General features: G+C 45.1%; 1 protein-coding gene across 2 annotated transcripts in view; it reads right to left on the bottom strand.

Annotated features, from left to right (window-relative positions):
- NOX4 (NADPH oxidase 4) overlaps positions 1–26,845 on the bottom strand; it is a 278,377-nt gene that overhangs the window by 173,355 nt on the left and 78,177 nt on the right. For both annotated transcript variants that reach the window (XM_088449030.1, XM_088449031.1), the window contains 2 exons: positions 7,807–7,879; positions 4,820–4,900 (listed from right to left, as the gene is read on the bottom strand). In XM_088449030.1, coding sequence (XP_088305156.1) covers positions 4,820–4,900; positions 7,807–7,879 — 154 coding nt within the window. The remainder of the gene's footprint in view (positions 1–4,819; positions 4,901–7,806; positions 7,880–26,845) is intronic.

Here is a 26,845-nt window from a genome sequence, read left to right as displayed (position 1 = left end):
TATAGAGGTTCTGATCCAGTATCGTTATGACCATGCGGGCGCATAGACCTGCCCCATCCAGCGGGAGTGTTTATGGGGCGTCATGGGCATTGCAAGTCCATTTCCGTGCTCGATTGCAGCACGCAGACAGAGATGGGACGTCTTTTACAAACTGAAATTTTGCACCCAGAGTGGAGTGGGAGCAAGTCCAGATGCGAGCGGGTGGAGAGGGGTGCAGGCGGATGGAGGGGGGTACAGAAGACTTGACCACTTTTCCAGGTGGTCGGGAGTGCTACACGATTTTCGGGAGCCTCCTGGCCATTCCGGGAGAGTAGGTAATTATGAGGTGCTCTGTGTACATAAGGTTCACTGGAAGCAGCCATTCTAAACCAATATTCATGAGAATAGTTCACAAGGAGCCAGGAACATCACTGAGGTAAGAGGCACTGAGGTATGAGGTACCTCATTTTTCTGGAAAGTGCCGTACTTTGAAAATAATGAATATATAGGCTGCATCTATATTTTTGACTCTTGTATATGACATTTTAGACACTGGGCGACACTGCTTTATTTGTGTCTACGGATGTTAGTAAAATGACTTTCCTCTTTACATCTTTTAGTTTATTGGTTTGTACATGCAGCGCTGAAAAATTCAAAAGAGTATATACAATACAATTTTAAACTGAAGAGTTCTCTGAAGGTAAATGCAGGCATCCAGATAAATAAAATTCATATAGGTGCACCAACATTTTATTTTCAAAAGAAATCATACTACTAATGTTTAGTTCAAAATTGAGTTTCAATATTTTTCTGTGCTTTGGTATGGAGCAACCCCTTAATGAACTGCTCCATCATCCCCTCACTCACCTAGATCTGGCTGTGCACCCTTTAAAAGAAGAAATACATATAATAATATATACTGCAAACAAACAATTGATAGACGGCGCTAGTGTCTCACAGCAGATAGACAATGAAAAAAATTGTATCTTTATTTAAATATTTAATGTAAATATTAATATGCACATATAATAGATAAATTATCCCTAAATGGAATTCCTAGAAAGGTATAATCCTAAAAATATGTATTATACACAATAACAATGATAAATATAAATAAGACAACCGGTGGGATGTGATTTCCAATCCCCTGTATTACAGGGTGCCAAAGCCCCTTTCCAGATCCGATGGTAAAAGGCTGTGCACAATAGTTGCTGTTTGCAATGGTATAAATAATGTTCCCAGTGATGTAACACTGTGTTGCAAACTGATAGTAATGGCAACACTTGTATAAACCACAGTACATGTAGGCTAAACTTCAAATAGAAGAAGCGCTAGTTATCAAAATGTACTGGAGCAGCAGTTGTATGAGAGCTCAGCAGTACTCACGATCCTCTTATAATCCAAGCCACTGCGACAATGGTGAAAATGCAGCCTCCGTGGCTGCCAGCAATGTGTCCAGAGATGGAACGGAGTGAATGTCCCGACAGGGTCTCCTTCTCTATGGACCGCTCCGGCGGTTAGCTGTGTGCGGCGTCAGTGGCTATGGTGGCGCATCCGCATCTTGAAAAAGCCGCCTAGTGCGGAGAAACGCGTTGAGGGCACGGTTGTGCTTGCCGGTGGAGTGATCCCATCCCCCAGTGGTTGCCGCAGTACCAGACTTTTTTGTTTGCTGCTCTTCCTCCTCCCAGCAGACCTATCGCTGGTTCATATACAGCAGTTGCCGGGACGCACGTGAGGGAGGTAGTTCCATTGAGCTACGGGACTAGTAGTGCCGCACTGAGGCCAGCCCCTTATCCATCTCCGGAGCGAGCCACCACAGTCACTGACATCGCACACAGCTAAACGCTGGAGCGGTCCATAGAGAAGGAGACCCTGTCGGGACATTCACTCCGTTCCATTATTTTAGGATTATACCTTTCTAGGAATTCCATTTAGGGATAATTTATCTATTATATGTGCATATTAATATTTACATTAAATATTTAAATAAAGATCTGCTGCTGAGACACTAGCGCCGTCTATCAATTGTTTGTTTGCAGTTTAGATTGTTGGGGGTGTGGCAGACCCCTGATAGGTGTGCAGCTTCGTGAAAACAGCAGATAGAGCACACAGTGCACCTACACTGGCGCCTTAGCTATTATATTCATATATAATAATATATATAATATAAGGTAGGGAATAGAGCTGGGCCCTGGCTCTATACTTTTACATTACAGAAAACCAAGGAACTGGAGGATAGTTATCACAACATAATTATGTCAATGCGCCATTTATCTACTTATCATTATGCGGAGACAGAACAGATTTTCTGTTGCTGATTATGGTGCCCGAAAATCTTCTATTGCCAGAATTTAGCCAGGAACTTTCGCCAGGGCAACTGAACGATGCTAAGCTCCACGCGACCCTGACTAGTAGCGGTCGGGGGAGTCCTACTGCTACCTCCAGACAGTTTTGGGGTTTTCTGCACAAGCGCAGCTAACTGTGATAAATATCAAAATTAAATAAATTAATAAATTATACAGCAATAATAAATTCCAGGTGCGCTTTAGTACATAGTAATCAGATATTTGTGTAAATGACATTAGACCAATTTTAAGCTTCAGAAGATCTATATTTTTGTTTGTTTGTTTTTCTAAAGCTGATCATACATGATATATACATGTTATTCCATACGTCCTTAAGCAAGATTTCCATTATGAGATCAGAAGCTAAACTGCAATAACTTAAAAGATTAAATAAGGGAGAAACCTCCATTAGTTAATCTATCTACACGCTTAATAAATAGCTTTGTGGCTCACGACATCTTTAAGCTCATTCATTATTCATGATGGTCCCTTAAAGCCTACGATGCAAATAAGATTGTAAATTAATTCAGTATCGCCAAGCAGATGTCCCCTCTGGGAACAGGTTGAGGATACTGTATTAAACATCTTAATCCTCCTCTATAACTCTGCAGTTCTTTAGCTTTTATATAAGGATTTTTTTTTTGTTAACGTTAGAACTGTAAAGAGCACCCAGCACCTATGAATAGTGGAGGCCGCCATTCTGTGAGTTAAGCGAAAAATTCATGAGATGCTCGAGAGATGCTGGAAAATTTGAAACTGGTTCGATGTCCACAAAACATGTTCACTGTACGATCCATCAATTGTCCCCAAATCAATTCTGCCACTCAAAACTTGCAGTTTGTGTACTTCATTCACATTTGAGGTCCGCAGCTCGCATGCAAGATTCATCAGTTGTGGTTCGCATATAAATTGGTGTTTTTAAATATTAAAATAATATTATTAAATAAAACAAAAGTGTTTTAACCTTTAAAAAAAATAAAAACTGCTAAACACGACTGTGGGGTTGATGAATCAAGCAAAGAGTGGAGCAGTTGCCCATAGCAAGCAATTAGCTTTGAGGTAGCATTTATCAAGTACATTCTATAAAATTATAGTAGAAGCTAATTAGTTTCCATGGGCAACTTCCCCACTCTTTTTACTGCTTTATACAAGATGTTCAAGGGTCTTCAATGTATCATTTTCAGCTAGAGTGTGATTGAGCAAATTAAAATATGCTCAAGCCAGATCGCACATGTATGACTATCATACTAATTCAGGTTGTGTAATGCTATGATGCCTGTCCTGTTTACACCATCTCAGTATGGAATTAACAAATTAGACCACTGAAACAAAACAAACCAACTTGATATATATGCATATATATATATGTGTATGTATGCAGGGCTATTTTTCTGGAAAGAAATATAGCTAATGGGCAGGGGTGATTCTAGAGAGGAGGGAGCAGTTTCCGACATGGGCCCCTCCTCTCTGTCCGGCGGCTGAGTGCACGGCCAGCGCCGCATTTATAGACTCTGGGCACTGGAGTGTGCCCAGAGTCTATAGCGCATGCACAGGTCACCGGTAAAATGGCCACGGTGGCCATTTTCCAGCCGTTTTTACAGGCGCAGTCACAGGAGCCAATGTGCGACAGCTAAGTTTTATTGGTGCAGGGTGAGTGGTGCCCCGCACACCCTGCACCCTGCACCCATTTTAAATATGTCCCTGCTAATGGGGTGAAGCTATAGAAAAACAATTATATATATATTATATATACATAAATTTATATTTAGAAACAAAGTCACTCAAAAGGGATTTTAAAATAAAACTTACATTATGAAAAAAAAATTTTCGCCCAGGACATTAAGTCATAATTAATGAGAGGTTCAGGAACAGAGTTCCTGCTGAAAAAAAAACACTGTATGTATGACTGTCATACTAATTCAGGTTGTGTACTGCCATGATGCCTGTCCTGCCATCTCAGTATGGCACTAAAAAATTAGACTACTGAAACAAAACAACTTAATATATATGTATATATGTGTGACTATCATACTAATTCAGGTTGTGTACCGCCATGATGCCTGTCCTGTTTATGCCATCTCAGTGTGGTATTAAAAAATTAGACTACTGAAACAAAAGAACTTAATACATTTAAAAAAAAAAATTCTTTCTAAGAAATAGAAATAATCTCAACAAATATTTTCTGCAAATGTGGATAGTAAGCTAGATATAATATAGTGTATATACTATATCTATCACTATGTTTATGCATACAATCTGTTTTTCACATAATTAAAATGAAATACACACATTATCCACGATCCAATGACCGGGCTCCATACTCTGATGGTTGGCCCCACAATTTAATACATATTATTCATCCCAGCAATATGTGGGCTTTATTATATATTAACATCAAATCATGGCTTTACTTGCACTTTCAAAAATAATAATCTGCAATAGTGGTGGCAATAGCACAGATATTTTATTTAATAGGCGGTTTTATTCAAACTTACCCAGATGCATGGACCAGAAGCAGCACATAGAATACAAAGAACAGGTTGTGAGTGTTCAAAAAGATATCAAAATTAGAAGCCCTGTTTAAAAAAAAAAGATTTCTGATTAGATCATAAACTAATAATATAATTCCCAAATCCAATAAACAAATTTCATGTAATTTTTTTAAAAATACGTTTATATTGCATTTGCACTACAAGTTAAGTATAATGATGTGGCAGAACAAATTCAAGACATGATAAAAAATAGATATAGATAATATCTTTAAATAAAAAAACAAAAAATGTTTCACAAGTGATTGCTATTTATTTCTATGTGCTTAATTATTAATTATATTTTTTATATATAATATTATCTCTATCTAATTATTTTGCCATGTCTTCAATTTATTCTGCCGCATCATTATACTTAAATTTATATAAATTGCATTTCTACAAGTGGTTAATTTTTAATGCTAATTTTTTAGTGAGTGCACACACAATTTTAATATCCAATTTAGATACATTCACTTTTGTAAAGTTTATTTATTTCTTCTATATTATTATATTATCAGCGCCCAGTCAAGAATTGTGTTCTATATAATTTTACCCCCTGAAATTATGATTTGAATTTTAAAAAAATAATGAAATATTTTGCTATTTCATCATAAGCACCCCTATTTATTCTGCAATAACCACTTAACTGGTGAATATTTCTTACAATAAAATCATACGAAAATGTTTTATTTATTTAATTAGGTCAAGTATCTCTATTTTAATATTTACTTTATTATTTTAGAGAAAAAAATACAGCTATGGGGAGTCTAAAACTACCTTGGGGTTGTATCTAGCTGACCCATTTAGCATTATTTCCCCCCCCAATAGCAATACATTCCCAGTAGTATTACCCCTTCCAACTCATGTCCATATTACCACATTGTAGAATTATCCCCCAACTCCCTGTGTCCATTATAGTATTAAGCCCCAGCCCCAACAGGGTCAATAGATCACTCAGTGGCATTAAAGTGGCAACAGATTCTACACTATGTGTTAACTGTTAATAAACATGGTAACGTACTAAAGTTCTATGTTTTGCAATTGATGGCAGTGCGTTTATTCAGGCATAACTTTTTTACTTTGGATTTTTTTAGTTTGCATTTAATGTTCACTTTCAGTTCTTTGTATAATAAATACTTTTTATATATATATATATATATATATATATACACTGTATGATGTGTGTTATATGCAGTTTGTCAATAAAAGAATGTTTAAATGATATAAAGTGTTAAAAATAATGTAAAAGGCTGTTAAAATTAGTTAATGTAATTTGTCAAAGTGCCCTACAAATGGGGTATTTGAAGGTTTTGATTCATACAGTGCATCCGGAAAGTATTCACAACGCTTCACTTTTTCCACATTTTGTTATGTTACAGCTTTGTTCCAAAATGGTATATATTCATTTTTGTCCTCAAAATTCTACACAGAATACCCCATAATGACAACGTCTAAATAGTTTTTTTGAGATTTTTGCAAATTTAATTAAAAAAAACACACTAAGAAATCACATGTACATAAGTATTCACAGCTTCTGCCATGAAGCTCAAAATTGAGCTCAGGTGCATCCTTTCTCCACTGATCATCCTTTAGATGTTCTTACAGCTTACCTGGAGTCCACCTGTGGTAAATTCAGTTGATTGGACATGAGTTTGAAAGGCATACACCTGTTTATATAAGGTCCCACACTTGACAGTGCATGTCAAGGAAAAACCAAGCATGAAGTGCAAGACATTGTCTGTAAACCTCCGAGACAGGATTGTCTCGAGACACAAATCTGGGGAAGTGTACAGAAAAATATCTGCTGCTTTGAACCTCCCAATGAGCACAGTGGCCTCCATCATCCGTAAATGGAAGAAGTTCAGAACCACCAGGACTCTTCCTAGAGTTGGCTGGCCATCTAAACTGAGCAATCGTGGGAGAAGGGCCCTAGTCAGGGAGGTGACAAAGAACCCGATGGTCACTGTGTCAGAGCTACAGCATTCCTCTGTGGAGAGAGGAGGACCCTCCAGAAGAACAATCATCTCTGCAGCAATCCACCAATCAGGCCTGAATATTAAAGTGGCCAGACGGAAGCCATTCCTTAGTAAAAAACACATGGCAGCCCACCTGGAGTTTGCCAAAATGCACCTGAAGGACTCTCTGGTCTGATGATACATAGATTGAACTCTTTGGCGTGAATGCCAGGCATCATGTTTGGAGCAAACCAGGCACCGCTCATCACCAGGCCGATACCATCCCTACAGTGAAGCATGGTGGTGGCAGAATCATGCTGTGGGGATGTTTTTCAGTGGCAGGAAGTGGGAGACTAGTCAGGATAGAGGGAAAGATGAATTCAGCAATGTACAGAGGCATCCTGGATGAAAACCTGCTCCGGAGCGCTCTTGACCTCAGACTGGGGCAACGGTTCATCTTTCAGCAGGACAACGACCCTAAGCACACAGCCATGATATCAAAGGAGTGGCTTCAGGACAACTCTGTGAATGTCCTTGAGTGGCCCAGCCAGAGCCCAGACTTGAATCCGATTGAACATCTCTGGAGAGTTCTGAAAATGGCTGTGCACCGACGCTTCCCATCCAACCTGATGGAGCTTGAGAGGTGCTGCAAAGAGGAATGGGCGAAACTGCCCAAAGATAGGTGTGCCAAGCTTATGGCATCATATTCAAAAACAATTGAGGCTGTAATTGCTGCTAAATGTGCATCAACAAAGTATTGAGCAAACGTTGTGAATACTTATGTACATGTGATTTCTCAGGTTTTTTTTTATTAAATTTGCAAAAATCTAAAATAAACTTTTTACACGTTGTCATTATGGGGTATTGTGTGTACAATTTTGAGGACAAAAATGAATTTATCCCATTTTAAATAAGGCTGTAAGATAACAAAATGTAGAAAAAGTGAAGCATTGTGAATACTTTCCGGATGCACTCTATGTAACACAATATAATTACCTTATGGAAGCTGTTGATGCTGTGGACATTAGGAATAAAATCAGCACCATTAGGACTCCGGTCAACCCAGGAACTAAAAATAAAATATAAAACTAGTATGTGCCTTGGATATAAATATGAATAATCAACACAACACCTACAACAATTCTTCTAGTAAACATGCACGCACCCAAAGTAGAGAAGCACATTTTGGTGGGTTCTCCTGGTTAAACACTGGACGCTGAAGTACACCTGCAGCTTTTGTTTACATTGTCCTCTCCTATAACCCCACTCCATTGATCCTGAAAAGGACCCCATTGTTTGCTAACATGTATGAAAATAGTGATGTGGGTGCAAGGGGTGCAGCTGCTATGGTGACCCGCCGCTCCTCATGCACTCGGTCACACACACAAGGTGGCCCAGTCCAGTCAGGGTCCCCAAGGGGGGCACGTGTGTCAGCGGTGTTGATTTAGTGCCGGCCCGCCAGCTGTACCGGCAGGAAGACATGGACAGTGCCGCCGGTCGTGAGGCTGTTAGAGCTTGCGGACCGGCAGCCAATCAGCAGTGGATACTCCTGATTGGCTGCTGGTACATGAGCTCCGATCGCCTTGCGACCGGCACCAGATTCAAATTGCACCGGCACGGTCTGTCCATGTCTGCCGCTACCTGCTTGTGCATCAGCTGTAAATAGCTGGTGGCCCGGCCTCAAATCCACACCTGCTGGCTGCTGATGACACACAGGGGGAGGCGAGAGGCTGCTGGAGAGATACAGGGAGGTGATTTGCTGGGGGGGCATAATGTGTAAGGGGCATTACTGTGTGACATAAGGCTCTATTTATTATCATTATTTTTACTAATGTTTTCACACCTTTTTCACATTATTTTAGTTTTACCTAAAGTTACTAAAGGGCAATTGGAGTAGAATGCGTAAAATTCTACTCCAACCCCTAATTATCACTTATTTTTAGTAATCAGATCGCATTTCCCATAGTTGTAATAGGAAATGCAATGTGTCTGGTAGTTACTAAAAATAATTTGTGAAAAAAATACCGGGGGAAGCCCTGTGGCGTTATCCAGGGTCTGCCCCGGTTACCGGACTCCTGCTCCACTCTAACAGGCAGAGCCCAGAGCCAGCCCCAGTGATCAGCTGTGTGGTCTAAACAGACCACACGCTGAACTCTGCTAAAAAAATTAAATAAAAAGTAACTTACCTGAGATCAGGGACCGAACTCTGACGATGTCCTCCCTCCGGTCAGCTGGTCTCCCATCCTGCACTGGGACCCGGACATCAGGTGACCGGGTCCCAGTGCAGGATGGGATGTCAGCTGACCGGAGCCATGGAGGACATCACCGGAACCCCGATCACTGCAGGCAAGTGCAATAAAGTGAGGGGGGGTCGCGATCGCAGAGGCGGGGCTTAGCGGCGGCCGGTTGGCACATGCGGACACTTGTCACTGTATTTTTTGCGAAAACAACGTGATAAGTGTGTGGACGGGAATCGCAGGGACAAAGCTTTATCGCAAGCTCTGTCCCTACAAGGGATTTTTAGTAAATCCATGTGATATTGCCTGAATTCGCAATGCGAATTCAGTCGGTAATATCACACTACAATCTGCATTCAAAATGCGGATTGTAGTAAATAGAGCCCATAATGTATAAGGGTCACTACTACTGTGTGGCATAATGTGTATAAGGGCTACTACTGTGTGGCATAACCTGAATGGGCTCTGTGTGGTATAGCCTGAATGGGCTCTTAGGGTGGGCAAATGTATGGGGTTTATTTTACCTCTGAGGGGTGCCCTTCTAAGATCTTGCATTGTGACCCACAAAGTTCTAGTTACGCCATTCCATGCAAACACAGAGAGCTGACTAATATATATGGTCACTTTAAAAAGGACTAACTCTGAATTTATTATGAACTTGCATGAGTCAAAGTTTACTGTGAGGTTAATTGTAGCTTTCACATAGGTTTTTTGTCGGACTGCCAATGGAGCCAGCCCTGGAACCTGTGTAATTAAAAAAAATTCCCATTTTAGGGATTGTGTGGCAGTGTGTGGCCCTGACGACATTCAAACCTAGGCAAAAACCTAATCCTGGTCAAATTACATCACCATGCCACATTTGGCGGAGCTAGGTCCAAATCTCTGGCCGCACATAAAGGACAAATGTACAGACAAACAGACAAGCATTCTCGCTTATTATATAGATAGTGGTCCATTCACAGGAGGCCATTTCTTACTTTCTGGTTCCTCAGGTGCTCTCATCTCCATCACGGTCTCACACCAGACTGGATTTCCTTTCCTTGGTTACAATTGATCTAAAAGGTTACTACTGATCTAAATAAAAAACAGGTCTTGATAACCCTGCCTGAGTGTTTTGTAAAATTCCCCAGCTTGATAGTACAAGCCCAGAGCACACCAAAGTCTGCTCACTTGTGCAGCAGATCACAGTTGTGGACTAAAATCTAACTAGTCATCTTCAAAAGAGTTCTAGGAAGTTCTAATGAAGGGGACTTGATGTCCTCCAGCACCATGAGCTGTGATGGGAGATGGCTCTTGGATCCATGTAGTAAGGCAGGTTCCTAAACAGGTTATATTAAGGTATAGCTCCCAACATTGGAACATTGCTAATCGGTAGGTGGGACAAAACAGTGGCACATTGAACGTGTGACCACATCATAGGGACTGTGACCAGAGTCGCCAAGACAATAGGCGGGCCCAGGTACTAAGGGAGTCTAGCCACTGGAGGGGGTGCAGCTATCCCCCATCATGATGTGCATTTGTACGTTGTGCGCCACCGAGAAGCAAAGGTGGGTGCGGAGGAGTCATCATGGGTTGCTATGCCTCCTATGCACTCCCAGCCCCTACAGAGGCCTGGGCTGGGTAATTTGTACCTCCAACCCCATCTCTGCACCCCTAGTTGCAGCCACACCCCGGTAGAGGTTTTTACCAGAAGAACACCATCTCGGTCTATGAAGAAATTAAATACCTCCCAACTGCCCGCAAATCAAGGGCCATCAGGACTATCCCCAGAAATCGGGACTGACTTGCTGAAATCAGGATGGTTGGGAGTTATTATTGAAGGAGGTGTAGTGCGGAATTAAACAACTCTTAAAATTTAGTAATAAGTTTAATCGATCTTCTACCAGCAGACAATAAATATAGATGAGAAATAGCTATAGATGTGTTTTCAACAATTTCACCTAAATAACAATGCTAAAGTACTGTCAGCAATGACGGCCGCACAGCTTTCCAAACCAACAAAATATAAAAAAGCATATCTACAGTTGATTTGACATTTTGATTTGTTTCACAACACTGGTTGTGGGTCACCCCGCTGTAAAGCAATGGGAGATTTCACACAACCTTCTTATGTGCGAGTTCATGAAGCAGTCTCTAGACATCTTCGGCAAGCCGCATTGTAGGATTATAGCTGAAAGGAGAACTTTATATCCACCGTGGATAAGAAGATGATTTTCAAATTGTTGTTATTCATTTTTCTGATATTTCATGTGGGAAAACTAGTCACAAATGAAAGTGGTCTGTATCCTATTTACGTCTGTGCTGGAGAGACCTAATAATCATAGGAAACGCTGGTTTCAGTATGAATTAGGTAACAGGGATATTTAACAAGAGCCTAACCCAGGAGACATCAGATATCTCTTGATTGCAGTTTACTAACTGGGCAGATCGCAGTCCCCGTTATTCCTAATGGGACCAGCGATATGGCCCTGTTCTGATCACTCTCCGGCAGTCTCCATCTCCTATTGCGCAGTGAAATTTTTAGAAAAATGAACGCAAGTGTGACCTTATGACCGCACATGCGAAGTATCAGAAATAATTGTATTTATTTATTAACAGTTCCCCTAGATTGTAAGCTCCTAGGAGCAGGGTCCTCCTCCCCACTGTCTCACAGCCCTCTTCTCTAGCACTTCTATGACAGCATTCACCTTCAGAGCTGTACTGTGTATGGAGAATTGTGTTGCTAATTGTTACTTGTATTCTGTTTATATTTTGGTTACTGTATTGTAATGTAATGTTCTATGTACCCTTAACTGTATGTACGGCGCTGCGGACCACTTGTGGAGTCCTATAAATAAAATGTAATAATAATAACAGTTACTTATATAGTGTCAGCATATTCTGTTACGCTTTACAATTGGGAGCAAAACAGTGATAATGAAGACTGGGCAATAACAGACAGCCAAAGAGGTATGAGGGCCCTGCTCGCAAGCTTACACTCTATAGGGACATAGGGGCCTATTCATTAAACCTAAAAATTCTCTAGAGATAATTAGGTTTAGAACTCTCATGGCGTTCTAGCTAATTATAGGTGGAATTCATCATTCCACCTCTCCATAAGTATCTATTCCGAAAAGCTGTCATTTTTGCGATGACAGCTTTTCGGGAAATAGATACTTTTCCCTGCCTACACTACCTTATCGCATCTGGAAACAGTGCAGCGCATGCGCTGTTACATCTGTAAAACCAGCGCATGCGCAGCACTGCCTACAGATGCGTTAAGTTTGTGTACCCCCCCCGACTTACCTGTCCGAGCAGCAGCCTCCGGCTCCGTCCTGCTGGTCTGTCATGTGGTTTCCCAGCAGACCACATGACTGATTAGAAAAAAAAAAAACTTTTTTTTTTTTTCTAAACTTTCTTGTGCTCTGCTGGGGAGCACACATGTCCGACCAGCCTCCGGAGCCTGAGGACGGAGCAGAGCGCCGGAGGGACTCGTCGGGGGACCTGCACACGCGGATACAGGTAAGTCGATTCTGCTATTCGCCATCTCACAATGGCGAATAGTAACTGCATCAAATTCCGAAAATTCATAATTTTCGGAATTTGATGAATACCACAATTTCCACATCCCCATACTAATGTACTAATGTACTAATGTATGGGGAGTGTGAAAATTAACACAGGGGAACTTAGCAAGGAGATATCTGTGATATCTCCTGTGCTAAGTCTGTTCATGAATACCAAAATAACGTTATTTAAGGAAAATGTCCTTAAAAATGTTATTTTAGTGTTGATGGATAGGCCCCCAGGTCACTAATACACAAGGATAAGTGCTACATCACTGTTAAGTTCTTTGCTGACACAGACTTGTACAAGCTGCTGTCCCAGCAAGAGTTCTTTGGTACATAGAGACAAAAAATTAATTTGTCTATATCAATCCTTATAGCTGACAACAGGGCCTACCTAACCAGTACACCGAATAAGCTGTTGCATTGAGCACCAGCCAGCAGAGGAACAGGTTACTGAAGTGAACTGTGATTTGAGCCTCCCGTCTATAATTAGAGATGGCTATCAGTGGGGCGTCCATCAGAGATAACCATCGATGACACAGAAAACCATCGATGGTTTGCACCCCCTCGATGGACACCACTGCAGGGGGATGCCAGGCCGCAGGCCAATCAAAAATGGGGATGAGGCTTAGCAGCCGCCGGGGGAGGGGGCGGGGCTGAAGTCCGTTCTGTAAAGAGAAAAAAACACATCAGCTTCCAGTCATCCATCAATGGCAGATAACCATTGGTTCTCTGCCATCGATGGCAAAACTAGTTAACATCAGCCAGCCAACATCAATGTTTTGAAAACATTGATGGTCGATGGCCATCCCTAGCCATAATTCAGTCCCAGGGCCAGTGGCGTAACTAGGGCAGGGTGAGCGGGGCACGGGGGGGGGGGGGGCGCGCCGCTTGCCACAGTACCGGCCCGCCCTAGTTAGCCAGTGTAGCGCCGAACGCAGTGAGTGCGGTCAGCACTACACATTTACACAGGACCGGCGCTAGGCTTCCAGCGCCAGTCCTGTGCTGAACAGCCGAGACCCTTCCCTCCCCTGAGTGCTTGCCCAATAGCGCCAGGAGGAGGGTGGCTGGTGGGCGGGCTCAGGCTGTGCTAACACACACATTGCCGCCAGCGCTGGCGGCAATGTGTGTGTTAACTAGCAGCCAATGAGAGTCAGACGACTCTCATTGGCTGCTGCTACTACTGCACACACATCACCGTCGAGCGGCAGCGATATGTGTGTGAATCAGCAGCCAATGAGAGTCAGACAGACACCCATTGGCTGCTGCTGCTGCACACACATCACCGCCAACGCTGGCGGCGATGTGTGCGTTAAACAGCAGCCATTGAGAGTCAGATAGACTCTCATTGACTGCTGCAGCCGCAGAGCCCACTGCAAGAGTCGGCTCCCTTCCGGCTCCTGCAGTGGGTAATGGGAGAGACGTCATGACCTCATGATGTCTCTCCCATAATGCAGAGTGCGCCAGCCCGGGAGGACTGACGTGCGTACGGCGGATTCAGGTAAGAATTTTTCTTTCTTCTTTTATTTATTGTTTAATTTCTGTGTGTATTAATCGTGAGGGGGGGGAACTACTGCTGGGGGGGATACTACTGAAGGCACTGCATTGGGGGTGGGGGAGGCCACTGTTGGGGACTACTACTGGGGGGGATACTACTGGGGGCACTGCATTAGGGGGGAGACCACTACTGGGGACTACTACTGGGGGGGGACCACTACTGGGGGCACTGCATTCGGGGGAGACCACTACTGGAGACTACTACAGGGGGCACTGCATCAAGGGGGACTCCTACTGGGACACTATATAAGGGGCTTACTACTGGGGGCACTGCACAGGGGGGACTCCTACTGGGGCACTATATAAGGGGCTTACTACTGGGGGCACTGCACAGGGGAGGACCATTAAGGGGGTACTGAAAAGGGAGAACCACTACAGGGGGCACTGAAAAGGGAGAACCACTACAGGGGGCACTGCATAGGGGGGATAACTACTGGGGGCCTGCAGAAGGGGGGACTGTATAAAGTGCACTGCATATGGGGGATCACTACTGGGGGGCTGCATATGGGGGATCACTACTGGGGGGGCTGCATATGGGGGATCACTACTGGGAGCATTGTATAAGGGGAACTAATAGGGGGCTGCATAAGGGGGACCACTACTGGGAGTACTGTATAAGGGGCACTACTGGGGGCCTGCATAAGAGGCACTACTGGGGGCCTGCATAAGAGAGACCACTACTGGGGGCATTGTATACTGGGAGTACTATATAAGGGGGACCACTACTAGGGGCACTGCATAGGGGGGGACTGTATAAGGGGCAATGTATCAAGGTGCAAATGGAAAAAAGGGATGTGTCATGTTGACACGCCCCATTTTTCAGTGGCCACGCCAATTATTCAATGCGCGCCTGCGGCATGCGCACATAGTGGGGGGGGGCTCCTTTTTCAAATCTGCCCTGGGCTCCAAATACCCTAGTTACGCCACTGCCCAGCGCGAACATACAGTAGAGAGAGGACACCATGGGCTACCCCTCCACTCCGCCTGCTGCACAACCACAATTCAGCCCCAGCGCAACCACATATTGGAGAGAGGTCCTCAGGGCTTCCCCTCCACTCTGCCTCCGGCCGCAGTGGTGGTGACATGCACTCCTTCCCCCTCCCCTCAGCAACAGCACACACGGAGCCCACCAAGGACTGGGGGGACGGGGGCACAAAGTGCTGCTGCTTGCTACTAGCAACAGGGTCGGTCTGCACTTGGTTGGCGATAAAGAATGATCATCAACTGTGCCTGTTCACACTTTTTTATTATATACAGTAGGTCCTTTGATGAGATCCCCCACATTGTCTTCCCTTCTTTACGAACTACAATAGAACTGTGCAAGCAAGTTACATGGGCTCTTGATACTGGTTAAGAACAATCCTGTTTAATGGCTGTGGGCATGATTCAGAGGTGCTCACTCTGAATCAGGACAGGGGGCTGGTTTTTTAGGAGCTGCCTCCTGGCCACTCGCATAGCTGTGGGTGACCACCCACAGCTATAGCGAGCAGCCATGATGATGGTCTTGACCATCGCGACCATTGGGCTTGCGACGAGACCCTTGTGGTAGGGTCTGTTTGGGCAGCCTCCCCCCCCGACCCACCCACCAAACGGGGAAAGCTGTCACTCAACATCGACAGCTCGTCCCCTTGGGTGCGAGACCCGAAGCAACAGATTGCCCGTCTCTAGCCGGGTCTCGCGCATGCGCACTACGGAGCCAGCTCCGTCGTGCGCATGCGCTGTGGGCCACCATCGACCCGGTTGCGAGCGCTCAGCGCTTGCGACCGGGTCTGAATCAGGCCCTCTGTTCTATATCTGCTGCAGGAGCCTCAACCCTCCAAATGATTCTTGGCGGACCCAGCCTGGCTTCTAGAGCATGCTTCACTTTTTATTTGTAAGGAGGGAACTTTCAAACCCAAAAGAGAGTTCTATGGGCTCAAATACAGATTCAAGTTAATTGAGAAAAGCTCAAATGCTTACATAAAAAAAATCATACATACAAGTCCGAGGCCAGGTGTTTCGTGTCAATATTCCCCGCCCTGTCACGGCATGATGGCGCGATTTTTGGGTCTATGAAGTTAATATGGTTACAAACGGTCACGATTTGCATAGAAACGCATCACACTGCCCCCCACCGCCACCCCATGGACATGTGATTCGCAGCATTTTGCTCCCCGTTCTGCTCACTTCACTAGGAGCATACACATCGGGGGGTAGGGGTTATATAATGTTCCCGCTAGGCTGTTTTAGCGGGGCGCTGCACCCTGGGCAAAAAGCGCCCTGCCCTTACCGCGCAGCGCACAGCTAAGACAGCCTGCGGGTGCTGTCTTCACCCGTGGGTCGCAGTGTCCCGTGGGTGGGGAAATGTGCGTTGACACGGTCACCGCTGTTGAATAGACGCTGGGTGCATGGTATCTATTCTACCTGTCACCAGTGCTTGAAGGCTGCCGGGCGTGTCCGTAAGTGCCTGGCATGCCCCCAAGAGTGACGAAAAGGTGACGCGTCTTAGAGACACGCCCCCTTTTCAATGGCCACGTCCCCTTTTTTGCGGTGCGCATGCGGAAGTGCCCTCTCTAGCTCCGGCGCCCTGCCTGCCGCCGGAGCTAGAGTGAACACTATTATATATGCTTGGCGAGAGGGTAGCAGGGTTGGTGTACTGCTTAGCAATACTGCCTCACAGCCCTGATGTCAGAAGTTCAATTCCCGACCAAGGCACTATCTGTATGGAGTTTGTATGTTCTCTAAAGTTTGCGTGGGTTTCCATTGGGTGCTCCGGTTTCCACATTTCAAAAAACATACTATACTGATTGGTTAATTGACCTCTGACGAAAAAATTAACAACAGTGAGTTTGTGTATGTACATGTGATAGGGATTGTAAGCTCTGCTGGAGCAGGGACTCATGTGAGGTAAGCGGTGTGTAATACTGTATGTGTGCGCTATATAATATTTAAACAATTTAAACAAACATAAAGAGATCCATTCTGCAGGTCCAGTGCTCCATTTTGCAGGGGACAATTGCCTCCATTTTATTTGCTTTTTTTTCTTTTATCTGCTTTTTTGCAGTAATATGTTTCTGGCAACATGCAGCAAAAGATGGTTTTGATTGATGTAGTGTCCTAGGAAATACCAACTATGATTGGGAGTGATAGAATAGAATAAGATAGGTTAAGCGCTTCGCTCAAGATTATCATATAATGAGAAATGTCGTTGTTAAAATGGCTTCCATCAAAATAATATCATCTTATAATAAATGTAACAATTCATAAAGGCTATAAAAGCCTTTATTGAATGTTGATGAAGAAACAGTTCAATACATTGCATTAAAAAATACTGCTATCAGCAACGCCGACGAGGCTATATTTCTCTAAGCCTGCTTATAGGTTTATTCTACATTTATACATCTTTAATTTAAGGGAACAGGTTATCCTGGTTCACTGCATGTACCCCATGGAGCCAGATTTACTCACGATTATGAGCAGGAGGAATATTTTGCAGCTATGTGCAGATATAGACCTGACCTTGATAAAAGTCAGCCCTTTGCATTTGCAGAATTTAAATAACATCTAGAAGGAAAGCTACGCTCGGTTGCTAGGATATACGTGCCATGGTGATTCCTAGAAATTGCTAGATGAGTATTCTATAGCGTTAGGAGCTACACAATGAGAGGAAACTAATATTCTGCAGGAAAATGATGCATTATTTAAAGGCGTGGATAAAAGCACATCAGTTATAAAAAAATACTTCTGAATATTTGCTGAAAATGTGCTTTAACTGAAACAATATACATGGTATTACACTATCTGTGTCGTTTGCTAGAGATTGGCCCAATGAACAGCCGTTAAGAAATGTATGCTGCAAAATATTAAACTAGCGACAGTTGGGGGCTGCATTGAGAATACATGTTGCCTGAACAGGGAAGGATATGTAACTGCAGAGTTTCTACCACACTACAGGGGACATGGTCTATTAACGCTGTCTAAAGCATTTGCCAACATCGTAGGTTGTAGTGCACCAGCAGCTTGTCGTTGATACTACTGTCTGATGTGTGTCGACCAAATGAAGGGTGCAATGGGCAAGCTACACCATACTAGCCTGCACCCCCGGAATGTCTGGGAGACTACAGAATTTTGGGGAGCTATCATGGACTCCCAAGAGACTAGACTAGACTCACAGATCCTCCCATTTCCCCAGTGGAGAGGGCTGCCCAGGGGCGCAATGACACAGTATTCGGTGAATAGCACCCCTCTGGCCCACCACCTGCTACCAAACTGAGGAACGGTGGGGCGGGGCTGGGATGATCCAATACACAGCACCTCCCTCAGGGTCTCCCCTTTTGACCTCCCTGGCAGCCTGGTTAAAAAGTAGGCAAATATTAGCTAAATATTGGGGAGCTAAAGTTGGGAGAGAAACCTCGGAAATGCCACAAAACGATTTAGAAAAACCTGCCCTCCAAGTAGTACAGAGGATATTCCTCTCAGGTCGTCACAGGCATTGCATGGTCCCAGAGGGTTGGAAAGTAATCGAGATTTTCCAGAATTATCTATATCATATACAGTGCATCCAGAAAGTATTCTCAGTGCGTCACTTTTTCCACATTTTGTTATGTTACAGCCTTATTCCAAAATGGAATAAATTAATTTTTCTCCTCAAAATTCTACACACAATACCCCATAATGACAACATGTAAAAAGTTTTTTTGAGATTTTTGCAAGTTTAATTTAAAAAAAAAAAAAAAACCTAACAAATCACATGTATATAATTATTCACAACCTTTGCTCAATACTTTGTTGATGCATCTTTGGCAGCAATTACAGCCTCAATTGTTTTTGAATATGATGCCACAAGCTTGGCACACCTATCTTTGGGCAGTTTTGCCCATTCCTCTTTGCAGCACCTCTCAAGCTCCATCAGGTTGGATGGGAAGCGTCGGTGCACAGCCATTTTCAGAACTCTCCAGAGATGTTCAATCGGATTCAAGTCTGGGCTCTGGCTGGGCCACTCAAGGACATTCACAGAGTTGTCCTGAAGCCACTCCTTTGATATCATGGCTGTGTGCTTAGGGTCGTTGTCCTGCTGAAAGATGAACCGTTGCCCCAGTCTGAGGTCAAGAGCGCTCCGGAGCAGGTTTTCATCCAGGATGCCTCTGTACATTGCTGAATTCATCTTTCCCTCTATCCTGACTAGTCTCCCAGTTTCTGCCACTGAAAAACATCCCTAAAGCATGATGCTGCCACCACCATGCTTCACTGTAGGGATGGTATCGGCCTGGTGATGAGCGGTGCCTGGTTTCCTCCAAACAGAACGCCTGGCATTCACGCCAAAGAGTTCAAACTTTGGGCCTAATTCAGACCCGGTCGCAAGCGCTGAGCGCTCGCAACCGGGTCGATGGTGGCCCAGAGCGCATGCGCACGACGGAGCCGGCTCCGTCGTGCGCATGCAAGAGACTCGGATAGCGACGGGCAATCTGTCACTCCGGGTCTCGCACCAAAGGGGGCGTGCTGTAGATGTTGAGTGACAGCACGTCCCCTTTGGTGGGCGGGCCGGGGGGGTGGCTGCCCAGATGGAGGCGTTCTCATAAGAACGCCTACCATTTGGGGGCGGCCCCACTGACATCACGATTGATGTCGGTGGGAGAGCTTTCAGCTGTTAGAGCCGAAAGCTCTCTGGGGCTTGCGGCCACGAGACCCTACCACAAAGGTCTGGTCGCAAGCCCGATGGTCGCGATGGTCTTGCCATCATCCTGGCCGCTCGCATTAGCTGTGGGTGGCAACCCACAGCAATGCGAGCGGCCAGGAGGCCGCTCCATAAAAATAAAAAACCCGGCCCTGATTCAGAGCGAGCGCTCTGTCAGAGAGTCCGGCTCTGAATCAGGGCCTTTGTCTCATCAGACAAGAGAATTCTGTTTCTCATGGTCTGGGAGTCCTTCAGGTGCATTTTTGCAAACTCCTGGTGGGCTGCCATGTGCTTTTTACTAAAGAATGGCTTCCGTCTGGCCACTCTACCATACAGGCCTGATTGGTGGATTGCTGCAGAGATGGTTGTCCTTCTGGAAGGTTCTCTCTCTCCACAGAGGAATCCTGTAACTCTGACAGTGACCATCGGGTTCTTGGTCACCTCCCTGACTGCTCAGTTTAGATACCGGCCAACTCTAGGAAGAGTCCTGGTCGTTTCCGAACTTCTTCCATTTACGGATGATGGAGGCCACTGTGCTCATTGCGACCTTCAAAGCAGCAGATATTTTTCTGTACCCTTGCCCAGATTTGTGCCTCGAGACAATCCTGTCTCGGAGGTCTACAGACAATTCCCTGGACTTCATGCTCGGTTTGTGCTCCGACATGCACTGTCAAGTGTGGGACCTTATATAGACAGGTGTGTGCCTTTCAAAATCATGTCCAATCAATTGATTTTACCACAGTTGGACTCCAAATAAGCTGTAGGAACATCTCACGGATGATCAGTGGAAACAGGATCCACCTGAGCTCAATTTTATGCTTCATGGCAAATGCTGTGAATACTTACAGTATGTACATGTGATTTCTTAGTTTTTTATTTTAATTAACTTTGCAAAAAAAAAAACAACTTTTACACGTTGCCATTATGGGGTATTGTGTGTAGAATTTTGAAGACAAAAATGAATTTATTCCATTTTGGAATAAGGCTGTAACAACAAAATATGGAATAAGTGAAGCACTGTATGTCTGTTTAGATCCACTAAACCTCTATGTGCACATGTCTCAATGTATAGAGGTGAGTAAGTCGAGGATACATATGGACAGCAAAAATCACTGTTGATACAGGCATAATCAGTGGATTTGTTTTTTTCTTTTCTGGGAGCATAAAGGTTCCATCCAGGGAAAACAGGAATACATACGATTTACCGCCGGCCGGTTCAAATCCCGACAGCGTGGGCTGGGCAGGGGTGAAAATCCGGATCGTCCAAGGTAAGTACAGTATGTTCTAACCTAATTTTACCCCCTAACCCTCCCCGTAATGGTGCCTAACCCTAACCTCCCACCAAGAGGCTAAACCTAAACCCCCCCTTCCCCGCACCTAAACCTGTCCCCCGGGGGGGTCCCTAACCCCACCCTTCCCCTAGCCTAAACCTAACCTCCCGGGGGGGTGCCTAAAGGCCCCCATACATCAGAGATTGATTGCAGCAATCGTGCAATTTGCAATCGATTGTGTATAAAAATATTTCCCTTTTTCAATCGATTGTGGCAATTCTGCAATCTGCAATCGATTGAAAAAGGAAAAGATTTTTATACACAATCGATTGCAAATTGCACGATTGCTGCAATCAATCTCTGATGTATGGGGGCCTTTACCCTAAGTCCCCCCCGGGAACCCTACACCTAACCCTCCTCCCGCGGCTGTCCGCACCCGTCGCCCGGCTTACCTTCGATCGGTAAGCCGGGTGGTGGGCTCACGGCGTAGGTGTAATGACCGGATTTCGACGCCGGTCATTAGACACCTGCCGGGATTAAACAGTCTGGATGCCGACGGTCGGCAATCGGCATCCCGACTGCATCCCGGGAAAACAATACAGTATACTGTTCATCAAGACCACTGTGCTTCTATTTAGATCACGCGTTGTTTTATTATGTGTATTTAAGGGGTGGTGCTCCTGAGTGTGGACTAAGCTGCAGTGTTGGGGCGCAGGTTACTGTGATATATTTATTTTTTTACAATAACTTTAGAGGTATTGCAGAGGTAATGAGCATTGTATCGCAGGCGGTAACCCCAGTACTATACCTTTCTTGTACTGGGTGAAGTCAGAAAACAACATAGTTTTTCGACCATACATAAATGGGCCTGATGGTCACCAAAGCGTATCCCCGTACCTGCCCAGACTGTATTAGGCTTTCTCTATGGTTCAGCCCCAGTAGTAGAATGTATTTACGGTGACACCAGATAGCTGGTGTCTACTCCTCCTGCTGTGTAAGAATAGAATCCAACGGTCATGAAAACTACTAATAACCAGTTAATAAGAATCCATCAGACACATCCCCGGCAGCAGCCAGTGAGATAATGCACAGCTTGAGGTCATCTTTCCTACGATTCTCTTGTTTGTCTCTGCAGAAGTCATTAAAACGTGTCACACATCCCAACGACGGCGAGCACCACTGTCTCATTCCCACCTCATACGCCGCAGTGAAACGTTCCTCGACCTCTGAATAGAGGGAAAATAAAAGATGACTGCATTCTGATGCATGTATTTGTGGTCAGGCTGTGGCTTTTAGAAAAGAATTATAGCAATTAAATGAATACTAGATAAAACATGTCCAGAATAATAGCTGAAGACAGAAATCCCGCACTATGAAAAAAAACTAAACACCCCATACTGAAGCTGTATACACCTGATGATATATTATTATAACATTACCTGCAATCAATTTGCTCACATAGGGCACGATTCTATTCTACGCGATGTGAATAGCGCCGGGAATTAGCTACCGGAGCTATTCAATACACCGCGCAGCTAACCCTGACTAAGGATTTCTTCTCGCGTCCCTCCGGGGATGTGAGCATAAATACGACAAAAGTCCCGGCGCAAAGCTGATTTCTGCCCTTCGCGCCTGGAAAACAGCATTGCGCTGTTCTCGCGCCTAAAAACCCTGTTTAAGGCGCGAAAACGAGCCTTCCCCGACCTAACATCACGCTGGATTGAATAGCTCCGGGAGCTATCTCCCGGCGCTATTTACATCGCGCTCAATTGAATCGAGCACAAAGAATTGAAGGGAAAAAAAAAATAGAGACAATCGCCCGGAGCTGGTATTGCTGCTGCTCTCCAGCTGGTATCACCCACACTGCCTCAGGTCCTCCTCACATCTGGGTCCTGTATAACGCTGCTGCTGCTGCTGTCTAATGTCACAGTGACTGGCTGGTGTCAAGCTCCCTGGCTGGCGCAACGCTCACTGGCTGGCGTAACACTTATTGGTTCCAGTTCTCCTCTCTGGCTCCAGTCCTTCTTTACTGATCTTTGTCTGGTGCTCCTCTTCCCGATTCCAGAGCCATGGGGACCCAAGTAACATACTGGTTGGATACTAAGTCTAGACTCCTTGGCACCCCTTCCCTCTCCCATTTTAAAATAAACAAATAATTTATATATATATATATATATATATATATATAAAGTAATCTGGGTCTTTTAGTGCCCAATGGGCCCTAGACAGAAGCCTTGGTTGACTAATTGATGATCCAGTCTAGTCCATTTTGTTAGCACAGAAGGGTGGTGACAGCAGATAGCCGTAGCAGAGTAGTATGGTGACAGCAGATAGTAGTAGCAGAGTAGTATGGTGACATAAGATAGTAGTAGCATAGTAGTATGGTGACAGCAGATAGCAGTAGCAGAGTAGTATGGTGACAGCAGATAGCAGTAGCAGAGTAGTATGGTGATAGCAGATAGTAGTAGCAGAGTAGTATGGTGACAGCAGATAGTAGTAGCAGAGTAGTATGGTGACAGCAGATAGTAGTAGCAGAGCAGTATGGTGACAGCAGATAGTAGTAGCAGAGCAAAGCTGTCATAGTTATGCGTATCGCAATGTGATTAGTGCAGTAGTCCCCCAGATAAGATAAACCCAGGTTGTATTGATCAAGGTACTGATGATGGTACTGTGTATGTAACACAGGTGTTGGTGCTGGTAGCGGTTAGTCCACTGTAATCCGGTAGAACAGCAATTAACAAATGACACAGGGATATCACAGCTGTAACAGGCAGCAGCAGGCAATCTGTGGGAAATATAGCAGCCTGGATCTTAGGATAATGCTGGGCGCTGTTGTGCGTCAGACGTGAGCTGGGCGAATGCACCAGTGGATGGTAGACCTGGTATCCTCTATATATCGGTGGTGGTATAAGGTACTTGGGGTTATGTTTGGGCACTGAAATGTCTCTGTCTGTGATGAGAATCTCAGAGTCCGTCCTGTCCTCATGGACGCAATGGAGTAAAGACCCTTGCGCACTGGTACGTGTCAGAGGTCAGACCCCTCCTTTCTGAGCTCTAATAATTATTGGGGGTTAGGCTGTCTCAAGGGAATTCAGTTAGTTGTTATCAAACATGAATTAAAGTCCAGCAGATATTTACCCCCACCAACTCCTCAGCTAACATACGTTTCCAGATTTACAAACATACATTTATCTTTAAGGGGCCTATTCATCAACACTAAAATAACGAGTTTAAGGCCATTTTTTCTTAATTACCGTTTTTTAGTATTCATCAACACACGTAAAGCACTGATATCTCCTGGTTAAGTCCATCTGAGTTCATTTCCACACTCCCCATACTTTTGTATGCAATTGTATTGAAATACCGACGGCTCTTTCGATGCCGGTTCAAATCCCACCTCCGGAAGCCCGACAGCAGGAGATCCTGACACGTCTAGTTAAGTAATCTAACCCTACCCTACCCCACCCTTAACCCTAACCCACCCTTAGTGGTGCCTAAACTGGAATCAGTATGATTTACCGCCAGACCCATGCCCGGCAGTTGGAATCCCGACAGCGGCAGACCGGCAGAGGAGGAAATCCCGATCGTCAAAGGTAAGTATATACTAACCTATTTCTACCCCCTAATCCTCCCTTAGGGGTACCTAACCCTAATCTTCCCCCCCAGTGCCTAACCCTAATCCCCCCTAAGTGCCTAAACCTAACCCCCCCTTCCCCGCCGCCTAAACCTAAGTCCCCCGGGGGATGCCTAACCCTAAGTCCCCCCGGCGGTGCCCAACGCTAACCCCCCCTTCCCATAGCCTAAACCTAACCTCCCGAAGGGGGTGCCTAACCCTAAATCCCCCCCAGGAACCCTAAACCTAACCCCCACTCCCCCCCGGCTATCCACGCTCGGCGTCCCTTCAATCGGGATGCGGGGCGTCGGGCTTCCGACATATGTCTAATGACAGGCGTCGGCATATCAACGCCTGTCTTTAGACCCTTGCCGGGATATGACAGTCGGGAAGCTGGCTGTCGGGATTAGGTCCGCCGGCTTCCTGACTGCATACCCCTAAACCTAACCTTCCTGGGGGTTGCCTAACCCTAAATTCCCCCCAGTGGTGCCTAACCCTAACACCCCTTCCAGCACCCTAAACCTAAGTCTCCCAGGGGGGTGCCTAAACCTAACCTCCCCCGGGGGAGCCTAACTCCCCCTTCCCACACACTAACACTCCCAGGGGGGTGCCTAACCCTAACTCCCCCCCGGGGTGCCTAATCCTAACCACCACTATCCCTGGCTTACCTTCATACTTACCCACCATCTGGACGTTCAGGATTCTGGCGGTCGGGATGCCGACGCCGGTATCCCCATGTCCATCGAGATGTCAGCATTATGCCCGCGCGGCAGGATTGGGTTGTCGGTATTTCCACTGTCGGCAACCTGTCCGCCGGCAGAATAACTGCATACCCTTTAGTATGGGATGTGGAAATTAGGCTATTCATCGAATTCCGAAAATTATGTATTTTCGGAATTTGATGGTGTTACTGTACGCCACTCTCAGGTAGCATATAGTGGGTTACACTTACCAGCTTTCAGCTGTAAACAGTTAAATAAAGATGCACTTACACAAATCTACAGCCCCCTCTGTCTGGCCGTCCTGTTCCCTTGTAGCCGCTGAGGCCGGGTGGGAGGTCGGAGACAGCCGGCCGGGTAGGTGGGGGGGGTGCGGGCACATACAATTTTATATTCAATTACCGCAGCGGTCATCAGTACTGTGCATGCGCCGCTTCTGTGAACGTAAAGACGCATGCGCAGCACTGATTACAGCTGCGGTAAGTTAGAGCAGAGAGGGAAAAGTATCTCTTTTTAGAAAAGCTGTCATCGCTAAAATGACAGCTTTACAGAATAGATACTTATGGAGAGGAGGAATTATGAATCCCTCCGGTAGGGTCCTATATATCACAATCTGCATCTAAGCTGCGGAAGGGTTGTGAGATTATCACCCAAATTCACATTGGGATATTTGAATAAATTGCGAAGTATCATCAAATATTGCATGCAGGGACAGGACTTGCGAGAAAGCTCTGTCCCTGCGAATCCTCTCCGCACACTTTTCAGGGTGTTTTTCGTGAACAATACCTACAGTGTGAACGTTCATGTGCCACCGGATAACCGCTCGACTTAAGCCGTGATTTTTAAAAAATTTCTATTTGGTAAATTTGAAGGAGATTGCTTGTATGAGAAAATGTGATCTGCTTAGTAAAAATGTGCAAATTAAAAGGATTTAGGGGCCTATGGCCTCCGATAATTAAGTATTGTTCTCGCTGCGAGGGATAGTTTACACCGGAGCAATCCATCATTGCTCCAGTGCGGGGACAGCTGCTCCGAAAGGCAGCTGTCCCCATGGTTAGTAGTGCAGCTACAGCTGCGTTACTTACCTGCTCCCCGTCAGCCCGGATACGAGGTCACACATGCGCACAGCTGCTGGGGCGTCCGTGAGAAGGCGGCGGAGGGTTCCACTCGGATCCCTCTTCGCATCCCCGGAACTCCTTCCCAGAGAAATTAGTGGGGCTACGACAGCAAGCGCTGTCTGAAGATGGTGCTTGTTCCAGTGAGCAAACTCATGAGAATATCAGGGGGCCCTATCGGACCCCTGATGATGAATGGCCCGGTAACTAAAATATGCAGAAACTAGTGTTTCCGCATAGTTACCGGGCCATTTATCGATGATGAATAGGCCCCTTAGTGTAGTTTTTGTTAAAAAATCCTTTAATACATTAAAAAGTGAAA

The sequence above is a fragment of the Taudactylus pleione genome, unplaced genomic scaffold (assembly GCF_031769625.1).
Source record: "Taudactylus pleione unplaced genomic scaffold, aTauple2 ptg000478l, whole genome shotgun sequence".
NCBI classification, from domain to species: domain Eukaryota; kingdom Metazoa; phylum Chordata; class Amphibia; order Anura; family Myobatrachidae; genus Taudactylus; species Taudactylus pleione.
The sequence above is the reverse complement of the archived record's forward strand: the minus strand, read 5'-3'. Positions and strand labels throughout refer to the sequence as shown.